We start from the raw sequence: 13,478 nt of genomic DNA on the forward strand, positions 1-13,478 counted from the left end.
AGTGAAGTTCTGATATATGTAAAGAATAAACGGGAAAGAATAAATGAGAAAACCGCAGATTCTTAAGAAGGCGCTAATAAAATTACAGGTGATTGATTGACCTTTTACATATTTCACTGAAATATAATATATTCTTTCTTTTAATTGCGAGGAATTGAAAATAGTGAGCACCTAGAGAGACTTGGAAAAGTTTTCTCCTTTCAACTCTCTAATGTATTTTGCATACACCTAATCCAGTGAGAAATGACCGTTAATTTGACGTTGAAACGATGCCGAATCGATGTCGAATCGATGTTAAAATTATTAATTCGTCGAATCAACATCGATTTGACGAGTCATTTCTCGCTGAGAATAAGCAATCGAGATTATCATTTTCGATTATCACTTTTAATATTAATGATTCAATCCTTTTTAGTTTTTACAAGACGTGTGTTTACATTTGTAGGACAGTGTAGGAGATAAAACCTTGTACGAAAAGAGTAAATAAATATAAAGTTTTAATAATAAACGATGTTTTAGGACCGTATAATGCGGTGAATACACAATAACTAAGAAATAATGCCTATAGCGGTCGAAGCTAGATCTTGAGTGTTATAAATAATTCCATGTGAATTTATATACCACATTTGTAGTCTCTTAAATTGCGCGCCGAATTAATTTTAATAACTGTATCTTGATATTTTTATGCATAGACTAATGAGATGAATCAGTTGATGTATTATATATAAAAAAAAACGATATGATGTATTTGCATATTGCAAATTGCATAATTTTTTTGAATAGTAGCTATATGTATACTCTTTACAATTGATTCATTTTATTACTCTGCATGTGCATGAAAGTATTAAAAGTATATACAATTATCAAAAAATGAATAGTTTATAAGATGCTTTTTCTTTACTTTATTCTAGCATCTGACATAAAATATAAAATATCTCATAAATTATTTTAATTTTTTGATATCTCTGCTTTAAAAGCTTATTTTTATATGTATAATAATTATATAATATGATGAATCATTTTATGTAAAACAAATCATACCATTCTATTTAAAAAAATGGCAATGATCTCCATGTGATCATGAAGAATCGATTTTCTCAAAAATTAATTTTACTATTATTTGTTCCTCTTTAGATCATACAACTTTTACTTGAAACATTTTTTTGTAAAAGACTTAGAAAAAAATTTTAATAAGAATATTAAAAAGTGGCCCACCCCCTATGTATCTTTAATTAAATTAAGAAGAAAGAAGGATGTGTGTGCAGATGGTGTATATTATACTAAACAAGTGTTTACTAAACTTAAAAAAATGCTTAATAAATATAGGTTGAAAAATTGGTCTTGTTAGATCAGAAACTAGATTTTGTACTTTTTTGTCACAATCGTTGATGACTTTCAAAAACTTTTTTAAATTAAGCCTGCATTGTTTCTAAAGTAAATTTTTTCCTTACCTTTCGAAAGTCTCTCGATGCGGTCTCTGCATTTGATGCACTGAATGGGCTAAAAGCACATTTTATCGTCCGATTTACCTGCGATGATTTATGAAAGAAAAAATTCACACAACATTCCGCTAATTACGACATCATGGAAAATGGTTGAAAATTGATAAAAAAGAAGTTGCTCCATTCGCGACATGGCACACGCAATGTAGACTGTGAAGAACTGCAAATTTCAAACGGAAAATTGACTTGGTCGATTGGTCAGCAATTGGTCGATTGGTGCGTGCTTTAACACTCAATCAACCAATCAGGTCTCCTTATCTTCGTATGTTATGCGTGTTACGTATATGTATATGTGTCAAGTATCGCAAATAGATATAATCTTTTCCATTCTATCGAATCTATTGTATTGTTTCTTAATTTCTTTTCCATTAATATATTTGCCTTTCTTAAAAATATCAATTAATCATTCGTTTTCCATTTTATAATATTCCACTTTTTTATTTTCTCTAATCACATTTTAAATTTCGGCTAAAGGTTATTCTTTAAGAATTATTTTTATTAAATAAGTACTGAGGGTCGATTCTGTATCTTGAAATGAGGTGAAAATTATAAAAGTGAGCAAATTTACTAGGTGTTAATCAGTGAAATTATCAGTATTCTAATAAATTCGCTCACTTTTGTAATTTTCACCTCGTTTCAAGATACAAAATCGATCTCTAGTTGGAAAAAAAAAGTGTATAATATTTGTAACCTATTCTTGAAAAGTATCACATACGGAAATATACGAAAATATTGTATTATATAAGTATATACGTTATGTTTATAGATATATTATATTATTATATTATAGTAGATTTCCTCTAGTATTTTCGTATGCAATACTTTTTAGGAATAAGACATCAGAGAGATTGCGCATTGCAAGTTAAGCAAAATTCATAGAGACAATAATTATACCAATCAATAATCAAATTTCAGCCATTTTGTATATATGTATTGTGTATATAATACACGTGTATAATCGGTATAATGTAGGAGTATATTAAGATGAAATCATTGAAAATTGAATATTCATTAAAAAATTAATTTTATTCAATAATATCAGAATATATATAAGTTGAAATAAAATATGAGATAAAACTTTTGTCAAGATTTCACTTTTTGATAAAACTTTCACAAACTTAATAACAATAAGCTTCTTTCTAATAATCCAGATAGTAAAATGTCTGCAGTCTTCTAGCAGACAGTCAGCAGATTCGAGCATAAAATGACGGCAGTTTGCCATCAACTGCGTTCGCATTAGGCTTGTGTTCTGTTAGTATCGCCTATCTACATAATGTGAAGGCAAATTGTTGGCAGAAACTGAGCAGATTCTGCCGACATTATCTGATTCTGTTATGTTTTATTCTAGCAATCTGTCAACAGTATTATGTATCTAATTCTGTAACAATTCTGTTGCTATTTTGTTGGTATAATGTGTAGCAGACATTTAAAAAAATCTGTTTTCTACACACTTGGCTATCTGAGAATATAAGTAGAATAATTGAGCATGATGGTGTGTGAGTGTACTGTGAAAAGATCACAATAAATTGGATAACTGCATATCTGAAAGTGTATGTGTATAGTGTAAGTTTATTCATCAATAAATAAAATGCAAGAATTGAAATCGTTAGTGATTCTTATATATATAATACGAAAAGTTTAAATAAAATTGAAGTTTGACTTAAAATTTATGTGGTATGAGAATAAATCTCGTGTCTCTTTTTTCACGAAGATGAAAATACAATTAATTGTAAGGATCAATCACTCAGTACAAAATTCATTTTTCTATATAATGACACGGTATAATGTTATCGATATATCGTACCGGTTTTACAGTTCCCTTGCTAAGAAGTCACTAATTTAATACGCACGTTTTATCTTGTAACGCACAGCTCGTTATAGTACTATGTGCTGTTTACGAGCGACATATTTTATCACAGTCGCCGCGTCAGAGTTATCTCTGCAGTTAAATATTAACTATACTAATAAAGCACTGTCTTATATGTGTAAGTCTAATATATGTTCCTCTCGCCGAAGAGTGCTCCTTTTATCAAGGCCAACTTATTGTAATAATCTTTCTCTTTGTACAGATTCACTATAATTATATATTTATAAGCATAATTTTTCACGAAAATATAATATATTTCATAACGATAGAGACCTTTATCGTACAAGCGCTCGCGCGATCGTGATGTATGTGTGACTTTATCATTTTTAAGTTTAAAAAGCGAAGTCGAGTTACATCACTTTGCTTACCTCATTGCGCAAGTCTATAGCGCAAGTGATTTGTACTTTTACGATATCGCAGCGTTCCAAAATTCATTGAGAAAAATATTTTAATTTATAGCGTTTTGGACCATAGCGGATTTGAACCGACCTGGATTGGATTAATGACAAAACATGCTCTACTATTGGTTGACGTGATATACATGTTCTACCAATAGTAGAGCATGCAACGTACATTAATCCAATCCAGATCGGTTCAAATAACCTGCTACAAAAACTCTATTAGTTTTCTATACTGCAGAAGTGTATAAGGTTCGAGTACGGCAAGCTATTTTTAGGGCTTAGGCACAATTAACAAAAAGAATAAGAACAGGAAATAACACGCAGACAATAAATTTTAATCCATTAGAAATCATATGTATCAATGCACAATAATTTCTGATAGGTTGAAATTTATTGCTACTGCAGTGTGTTACTTTCTGTCCCTGTTTTTTAATATTGCGTGCTTAAGAGGATTCTAAAGTCTGTATTACCAACTAAATCGTAATTTTTGTATAACAAATACTTTTTTCTCTTTCACAGATTCACGCGAAAATCCTTTTCCAGGATTAAAGTGTATACATTAATACGTGTTTGTGAGGTGAAGTTTATGCCGAGAACGATAAAAAATTTTTCTTAAGATTTCAATTTCGAAATTTTTTGTCGTTTTCTTAAGGGAGCCTTTTTTATACCGTCAAAAATTTGCCTAGGTTGACGGTCTTTAATAGTATCTCGTCGATGGTACTGTCCTTTCATTTTTACCGTTTTTCGATAAGAATTATTGCAGGCTTTTACTGCACAAACTACCATTTTCATAAAAAACACTGCAATTCTTGCTCAATATTTCAAAGAATATCGTAGACTTCGAGCATATAGGGCGGAATCCATAGACGGTGCTTAAGATTCGAGGTGGTCTTAAGCTAATGCATGAACCAATCAGAGAGCCGTATTAGCATCTTAAGACTACTTGAGATTAAGGCCGGACTATGGATTCCAGCCATAGACTCTAGGCCCGTCGACAATATGCGAAGTAAGCTTGGTTTAAGAAGTAAGAGTAAGAAATTGACCCGATCACAGTCGAATGTGAGAAGAATAATCGACTGTGATCGGTCAATTTCTTACTCTTACTTCTTCAACCAAGCTTATTACGTGTAGACGGGCCATAAGATCGCAGATATTAATATGACAGACGGCAGCCATATTTTTACATTAGTCGCATCGCAGCGTCGTAAGCGTGTGTAAGGAATCTATTGTTACTAATCCCTATTCCTCCTTGTTTAAACCTAATGCCACGACGAAGCAACTGCGCTAGTGTAGTACCCGCCATTAGTTAACTGCGATGTGATTGGTCGTTGGGCCACAGGGATATATTCTAACCCCTGATTGGACCGTTGAGTTATTAGGAATAAGATCCGTTTGAAAGAGAGAGTCGTTGTACAGACGCCGAACAAGTCGAACGCCTAACTTACGAGAATAAAGGAGATCAAGAACAGAAACGTGTGTGTGGTCACCTATCCTGACATATTTTTCTCCTGACAATCTCCTCATATATCAACTCGGTAAATCCGACGATAATCCCGAAGGGAAAGTAATTCGTTACATGTGTTGCAAGCGTTGCTGTCCAATCAGAGTTGAGCTAGCTCGACTCTAATTGGACTGCAATCCTTGCGACGCGACGATGCAACTAAAGCTGGTTCTACATTAGTCGCATCGTAGGTTGCAAGTGTGTCGCAACCGTTGTGGTCCAATCAGAGTCGAGCTAAATTGATGTTGATTGGACCGCAACGCTTGCGACTAATGTAGAATCAGCTTAAGAGAGGCCATATCGGCCTTTTTCCTGTTACCGTCGAAATCGTCCGTACACTACCGCCATTACCTCTATTTTCAGTTTGGGAACTACATGACTACATACATTTTCTGACACTATCGATAAAATCGTATCGTTGAAAATAGATGTGATTCGTGTCTGTACTCAGGCTAGAATCGTGCCGACTATCCATAGGAGCATATATGTAATACTACTAACAACACAGCCTCTTTTTGGGAGAAAGTAAATATTATCCAGCGAGAAATGAGTAATCGAATTGATGTCGAATCGATATCGATATAATGATTTCAACATAAATTTGACGTCAATTCGACGTTTAATTGACGATCATTTCTTGCTGGGTAATTAACAATTTATTTATGAAGAATAAAATAGACTGTTTTTTAAAATTATATATACTAAAAAGATGTGTATTAATTATAGAAAATATATCATCTGAAAAATAAGCGAAAATTTTAAATTGTATAGTGGTTTGGATGCTCAAAAAATATTCGTACAGTCGAGAAATTTAGCTTCTAAAATCAGGAATACATACGAAGCTCATTTGTTTATGTTAGAGTAGAATGTATTCATTGTATAAAATTGCTAATTAATGTTTATTTTCTACAAATAATATATATATATATATACAGTGAGTGCAAAAAGTATTCGTATAAGGAAATTTGTTATAAAAAAGTTTTATTTGTAGAAAATAAACATTAATTAGCAATTTTATACAATTATATATATATATATATATATATATCGGTAACATAAATATATACATATATATATATTATATATTTACGAGCATGAATAAAGATGTGTATAAAAAATTCTTTTAAAAATATATATTTTGCATTCAAATTTATTAAAAATTTTGGGTTAGTTACTAATTGGGCTACTTGAGCGCCATCATTCGGCTATTCCTGATCTGACGAAAAATATCTGACAACACTGGTTCTGCAGCCCCATGTGTCGCCACCCTTAATCTTTTTTATGACGGCACAACAAACATAGTTTTATTCAATCAAATATTAATTTATTTCATTAGTTAGTTTTAAGTATTTATACGCATGCAATATAGAAGCCTATCGATATTGAGGATTACGTTATTGATGGATATATGTATGTACATACAACAACGTCTTAATTTGTTATACGATGTAATTATTGCAAAACATTCCTGCAATGATGACTGATGATATCGATGCTCTGCTGTTTACATTGAAAAAAGAACAGAATGTCTGTAATGACAGCGATATTAATTCGGATAACATCGATGACTTCTCATCTATGCCGTTACCACCACTTTCTACAGATAATTCCGTCATCGTCAATGAATCCAACAATAAGTTCTTACATCTCACTACAATGGCACGTTTCTTTGCATATAATTATGTGTGTACACATATATATACATATATAAAAATTACATTATTTTATATTTCTTAGCATTAGAGTTCAGCATGCTCCAAATTCTAGCAAATTTTGATATAGAGATTTAATTGATTTAATTTAGTATTATTTTAGACAGAATGCATATAAATATAGAAATAACTTTTACAATCAAGTTTTAATTTAATTTGAAAAGTTTTAAACTAAAATTTAAAAGATCAGGTGATGATATTAATATTTATTGCAAAATAAGAAATAAGCTAATCAGAATCAATTTGTTGTGATTAACTATTTGAAAATTAATCAAAAGATTTTATTGAAAAATTTTATAAAATATTTTTTCAATATATTGTATAATGACTATTATGGACAACTGTTTCACAACATATATTTGTATAGGTCCGTACTGTATATTTGTCTTACCTTCATAAATGCTTACTTAGTAATTATACAACTTGTTACAAACAAAATGATATATCAAACATAAAAGTGAAAAAATATGCGGACCAAATGGAATTACATGCTGTTCAATTGGCACTGGAAACTAATATATACAGACAAAATATGCTGAAAATGGTAATAAGTATTATTGTTTAAAATGGTTAAAATGGTTAAGATTTCCCTTGTCGATATTTTATATCAGTGTAATTTGTGTCTTTGTAGATTGACGATGTAAAATCACATACAGTTAAAAATAAAGCATATAAAAAATTAGTAATATTTTTAGAAACATCAAAAAATAAAGTTGACATCGCTGTACAAACAGATGACACGTGGATGGATTCAGAAAAAACAAATATACAAGATGTATCTATTACATTCAACTGTGAGAAATCACTGCAAACAGTATTACCCACTATAAATTCTAATAATTTCTTTAAAAGTGAGAATGTTATGGAAAATTTTAATGATGAAACCCCCTCGATAGATGTAAATGAAACAGATACGCAGATGCTGCAAAATATTGCAAAAGACTCTAACGACGCTAGTCATGGATTTAATCAGATGGATTCTCATATAATGGATAACATACCTCTCGAAAATGAAGATGAAAATTCACAAGATTCTCTATTACAACATATGCAGGATATGTTTTGCGAAAGTGATGATAGTAGTGATCTTACGAGATTAATTGAGGAACATTCTGGTGTTACTAAAGCAAATATTGACAAAGAAATTAACAAGATATGTTCAGAAGCGGATATTGTAGACACAAATCTTTTTAATGTTCCGATAAGTAATAATGTATCAAGGCCTAATGTAACAAAAGTAAATACAAGCGAAGGAAGAATCAGTTTCAGTCGCTATAAGGAAATGCAAAGTAAAAAAATCATCAAATCAAAAGGAATTAATACAAATGAAACTGTTGAAAGTAAACAAAAACAAAAGATAAATGCTATTTGGTTCGTGGAACGTGTACATCAAGTTTCAAAATTAAAAGCTAAAATGACTGAATTATCACTGACAAATTATCGAAGACATGGAAGAGTAAAAGAAAAATTTCTTCATTTGTTTGGGGAATTTGAGGAAGAAGAAATGATGCCAGATTCACCAATATGTATAGAAGAACATTTACCAGCTTGTAAAGAAAGAATAGCACCTTGGATTGTGAAATACTTAATGCCATTCTACAAAAAAAGAAGAATTAAAGATCGTCAGCTTTTCAAAGCTGTTGCAAAGTACATCACAGATATGCTCATCATAAAGAATACTTTTCCAGGTGAGCCACTGATAGATCTGATATAGTTATGTTTTTCAGTACATGTTCAAAAAATTACGCTATTTTGAATAATAAAATAAGTTAATATTTATTTCAATATAACACTAATGGAGAATTGCATGTGCAATACTCAATTAAAAAAAGAGTTAGTCGTTGGAAAAGTCTAATTTCAATGTTTTCAATTTCAAATATTTCTAATTTATATTGTTTCTTTCTAATAATATAATTAGAGAATATATTTGAGATAAGTATAGCTACTACTCTGTATACCTCGTAATGTTAAAAAAATTTGTGATTCACAATATAGCTACGGCTGGGTCTATTTAAATATTTGAAATACTATTTTTTTGAAAAACAATATTTATAAGATAATTGTATTTTGTATTTTAGCGTAGCACATGAAAATATTTTGTATTTTGTATTTCAAATACTAAGATTGACAACCAATCTAATCTTATTATTTGAATTATAAAATACATAAAACATTCAATCTTTCGATTTTAAATACAAGGTACATAAAACTCTCATGTACTCGGTTGAAGTACAAAATACTTGTATTGCAAAAACTGTATTTTAAATACATACTCCTCCCCCCAACCCTGAATATAGCAATAAAAAAAGTACATTAACAAATTATTTCATAATCATAATATTTATATATTCTTCCGTTTATATATTTCAGAACAAGAATGTGTAAGTAAGTATATAGAAGGCTACTTCAAGAACAAGAGGTCTATTAAGACTAAGCAGGATATATATCTATAAGAAATTGGTGATATTCATTAATGTAATACAAATAAATGAAATATAGAAATTGTAATATATATAGATAATCTTGCTATAGATAATCTCTTGCATAACATTTTTGATTTTGTTTGTGTATCATCCAATAGAATCACATATTTATTACAATGTAAATACTTATGAATAAAACACATAACTTTGCGAAAACTTTGAAATAGAGAAATTTAATTTTAGGGAAAGTGGAGATGGATGGATTTTTTAAAATTACCTCCTTTTTGGTTGCACTATCTTCTATTAAATTAAAAACTAATTGTTTACGTATCAAATTTTTAATTTGTTAAATAATACACTACCTACATAATTAACAAAATAAGGAGTACATTTTATATAACTCTTATGAATAACATTTTTTTATTTTGCTTATTTCTTTTGTTATAAACAGTATTATATGATAACAGCAGACAGAATCAACCTAGTAACATGTAAGAATGATTTTGCCAATTTATCATTTATTTATTTCCTTATAAAGATACTTTATTATGTTTTTCGTGTAATGTAATAATAGTTAGAGTAAACTAGAAGTGTGAATATTTCCAAATAAGCATCCTGTTTTGATATCATAATATAGATAGCTTACTTGGTTCTTGCAAGAATAAGAATATTCGTGACTTCCAAATAAGATGTCAATGTAATGAAAACGTGATCTCAAATATGACGGCTTGGTGGAAAAGGTATTCGTGATATATATATTTTTTTATAGTGACTTATGTATTACGTATCTTTCCAGGTACATAATTCTTGTCTATCACCGGTTCTTGCAGAAACATGTGCAAACATCGTTCGTTCTGTGCCAAAGGATGTCCAGCTATTCTGAAATACAAATGATTACGCAATATGAACAGCTATACATATAAATTCATATGTTTAAGTAAAATATTACAAACGATCACTGACATTTGTTGAAGTATATTACGTGTGCAATAGTGCTACGATCAGAATATATAAATGATTTCAATAGAATACACATGATTAAGAAATAATGCGCTTCAGTAATTTTCGTTTCGTATTCATACATGATTTCTGCAAAAGAAACAAGTTACCTATTTTTATGGTTAAATTAAGTTAAAACGGTAAATTCTTATCTTTGAAAGTCATTACTGAGTTGAAAAAAATAATCAGATATCTTATTTTTCTATCTACTAATATTTCTCTTAAAGAATAGAAATAAACGTGTTTAAATAAACAACCCGCTATAGCTAAATCCTTAAAGAACTTGAAGAATAAAATTGTTTAATAATTATAAAGAATACCAGATTAAATAATTACTTTTATGTACAGAAATTAGACTGCATATCATTTCTGTGTATGAAACATAACTGTACAATCTTTTGTTGCACATAAAACAATATGCTCACTTGTTAACGAAAACTTCCAAGCCTTTTCTTCGATCTTCAATAAAATCTTCCTCAAATATTCCATCGTCTCCACGAAAAGGCATTTGACGTTTCCATGCTTTTCCTGGTAAAGGTGGTACCACAATCTGTAATTTAAGAAAATATATGAAAAATGATTTTCTATTTTATTATATTGCAAGATACATAGGTGAGATACAAAATTATCAAAAAGGAGCAATCGTGGTTCAGTGGCTGTCTGAAAAAGGCAAAGATTCAAGTCCTGACACAGTACCTACAAGTATCATGACTTTTCTCATTTCTCGCTAATGTACGCTTCCTATCTTCATAGTAAAATAATAAGTTTAATAAATAAATATAGAGGTATCAAAATAAATGTATATTTTCTAAGTTGATAAATTGATATTTTTTTTAATGTTCCTATAATTCTACTCATAATTAAAGAAATATGTAAAAAGATTCATTCTATAATAATAACTTATGCCACTCGTACTGTTTTAAACATAATTACCTCTTTCAGTAACTAACCTTACTATCTCTTTCTAATTCATTTCTCAACCATTCGAAATCACTGTATCGTCTTCTTACTGTTGAGTCTTTTACTTTAAAGACTGGTAAATTTGTCTGAAAAAGTCAATAACTTTGATTGAGTTTCTTGGTAAATATGTTCAGAAGTCCAGAAGTCTCTTAACATTTTGAAATATGTATGATATGTGTGTATGTGTGTGTGTATATATACATGATGCAAATACACGTATGCACATGTATTTTCATATAAATTTTATTCACTTTACAGTTATGTTTAATTTTGCTATCTTCAATTTTCCAATGTTAAAGTTTCATGTCTTGTTGTTCCAGATATCAAGCTTGTTTGAATTTATGATAGTTAATGTCAGTATATAAAAATAAAAAAATATATCAATACCAATTAGATTTTTGAAAAATTTATAGATTTGTTTTGAAATTTATAGAGCAATGAATGTACATCGGTCTTTATCAATATGATATCGGGAACAACCCACGATATACGTCTAATCAATCGGTAGACATGACTGAATTATGATTATTCGATGCGTCTGTGTCATTGTTGCAAACGTAAAAAAATATTGGAAAAACTAAATTTTGACATGAGAGATGTGTGGAACGTTTAACAAATTTGCACAAATGTATATAAAGCGAAATAAATATTACTCACCCTCATACGAACTTCATAATCGGTATATCGTTTCTTGCCGACACCGTGTGTAATCGGATTAATCACGTCGATCTCAAGGAAGTTTGCAGGCGCCGCATAAGCGTCGTCCAATGTTTGTTTTTTCACATTTAAGCGTCGCGTTGCGTCTACGGTTGTATCCGCCATTTCAATTACAAGTTTCAATTAAATACGCGTTCGCTTTGGCAAATTTTGTTTCTACTAGACGCTCGAAAACACTACCGATATGCAACGAATGTTACGAGCACCAACAGAAATGACAGCGCTTAGTAACTTGCAGTAACTTGACACGATTCGTTTCTCTCTCTCTCTCTCTCTCTCACTCATCCTCCACTACGTCACATTACACGCGCACCCTCGTGCGAATAATGCCTATATATACATTTATATATATATATAATGTGTGTACGTTGTACCTTTGACTATAGAAAAATAGACAGCTAGCAGCAACTTTAGAGTGGTAATCAAAACGTATTGCGCCATCACCGACCAATTGGGAAATGTGAATTAAAACTGATGTATCGATAAAGCTCATGGCAACGTAAGGTCATAAAGCCGGAATCAGACTATTGAAAATTCAGATTGAAGATTGAAAAATTGAAATTTGACTAATTAAAACAATAGAAGCGCTAAAATCCCTTTGTCCTCATTGGTCAAATTTCAATCTTCACTCTTCAATCTCAATCTTCAATGCGTAGTCTGATTCCAGTCTAAAGTTGTAATCACACTACAGGCTCCCGACTCTGACTTGACTGCCAACTCTGACTGCCGACCCGTAATGGACCAATAACAATAAATCAGTCTCATTATTATTGGTCCATTATAGGCCGGCAGTCAGAGTTGGCAGTCGAGTCAAAGTCGGGAGCCTGTAGTGTGATTACGGCTTAAGACGTAATCAGTAAGCGAATTGGCCAATCACAGTAGAGACCGTAATCATCCGGATCTACAATAGGTGTATTAAGCTTTAAGCCGTAAGAAATTAATCAATTACAGTCGAATTCTTAATGCGGGGTCTACAATAGAAGTCGTAACGGTCGTAGGGTCTTAAGTCGTAGAAAATTGATCAATCATAGTTGATTATTCTTCTCATATTCGACTGTGATTGGTCAATTTCTTACTCTTACTTCTTAAACCAAGTTTACTACGTGTATTGTAGACGGGCCTTATGCGGGGTCTACAATAGAAGTCGTAACGGTCGTAGGGTCTTAAGTCGTAGAAAATTGATCAATCATAGTTGATTATTCTTCTCATATTCGACTGTGATTGGTCAATTTCTTACTCTTACTTCTTAAACCAAGTTTACTACGTGTATTGTAGACGGGCCTTTATGGCTTAACCTCGGATCTATAATAGAGTTTTAAGCCTTAAGGCCGCAGCACAGACTCTTGCATAACGCATAACGCATAGTGCATAAGTGAATCAACTAATCAGAATCTTT

At 30.8% G+C, this 13,478-nt stretch overlaps 3 protein-coding genes across 4 annotated transcripts in view; 1 reads left to right on the forward strand and 2 right to left on the reverse strand.

Moving 5' to 3' along the window:
• Positions 1-3,374, reverse strand: part of Dh44-R1 (Diuretic hormone 44 receptor 1) — a 46,611-nt gene extending 43,237 nt beyond the window's left edge. Inside the window, exons 1-2 of the mRNA XM_018454474.1 lie at positions 3,353-3,374; positions 1,452-1,662 (exon numbers count right to left, since the gene is read on the reverse strand). The gene's annotated coding sequence lies outside the window, so the exon portion shown is untranslated. The remainder of the gene's footprint in view (positions 1-1,451; positions 1,663-3,352) is intronic.
• Positions 3,375-6,650: 3,276 nt separating this feature from the next.
• LOC108726724 (uncharacterized) lies at positions 6,651-9,485 on the forward strand. The gene is made up of 4 exons (XM_018454473.1): positions 6,651-6,954; positions 7,351-7,527; positions 7,615-8,671; positions 9,354-9,485. The coding sequence occupies exons 1-4, from the start codon at positions 6,745-6,747 to the stop codon at positions 9,434-9,436; spliced, it is 1,527 nt and encodes a 508-aa protein (XP_018309975.1). The 5' UTR covers positions 6,651-6,744; the 3' UTR covers positions 9,437-9,485.
• Positions 9,486-9,939: 454 nt separating this feature from the next.
• On the reverse strand, positions 9,940-12,342 carry Snx3 (sorting nexin 3). Of its 2 annotated transcripts, XM_018454475.1 has the most exons (4): positions 12,023-12,342; positions 11,356-11,451; positions 10,831-10,955; positions 9,940-10,285 (listed from the first exon to the last, which is right to left on the reverse strand). In XM_018454475.1, exons 1-4 carry the CDS (start codon positions 12,185-12,187, stop codon positions 10,180-10,182), a joined length of 492 nt encoding a protein of 163 aa, XP_018309977.1. In that variant the 5' UTR covers positions 12,188-12,342; the 3' UTR covers positions 9,940-10,179. The 2 variants fall into 2 exon arrangements, with proteins under 2 accessions (XP_018309977.1, XP_018309978.1); XM_018454476.1 differs by lacking the exon at positions 11,356-11,451.
• Between the last annotated feature and the right edge of the window lie 1,136 nt (positions 12,343-13,478).

The sequence above is a fragment of the Mycetomoellerius zeteki genome, unplaced genomic scaffold (assembly GCF_001594055.1).
Source record: "Mycetomoellerius zeteki isolate Tzet28-1 unplaced genomic scaffold, Tzet1.0 scaffold433, whole genome shotgun sequence".
In the NCBI taxonomy this organism is placed as follows: Eukaryota; Metazoa; Arthropoda; class Insecta; order Hymenoptera; family Formicidae; genus Mycetomoellerius; species Mycetomoellerius zeteki.

Bases quoted from the DNA above. Each gene is read 5' to 3' on its own strand.
- LOC108726724 (XM_018454473.1), top strand. From the start codon at position 6,745: ATGATGACTGATGATATCGATGCTCTGCTGTTTACATTGAAAAAAGAA. The intron at 6,955-7,350 runs GTGTGTACACAT...ATATTTGTATAG, and splicing joins GTTTCTTTGCATATAATTAT to GTCCGTACTGTATATTTGTC. The intron at 8,672-9,353 runs GTGAGCCACTGA...TATATATTTCAG, and splicing joins CATAAAGAATACTTTTCCAG to AACAAGAATGTGTAAGTAAG.
- Snx3 (XM_018454475.1), bottom strand. From the start codon at position 12,187: ATGGCGGATACAACCGTAGACGCAACGCGACGCTTAAATGTGAAAAAA. The intron at 10,956-11,355 runs GTTAGTTACTGA...CTTAAATTACAG, and splicing joins AATTAGAAAGAGATAGTAAG to ATTGTGGTACCACCTTTACC. The intron at 10,286-10,830 runs GTGAGCATATTG...TTTGTATTTCAG, and splicing joins TTGGAAGTTTTCGTTAACAA to AATAGCTGGACATCCTTTGG.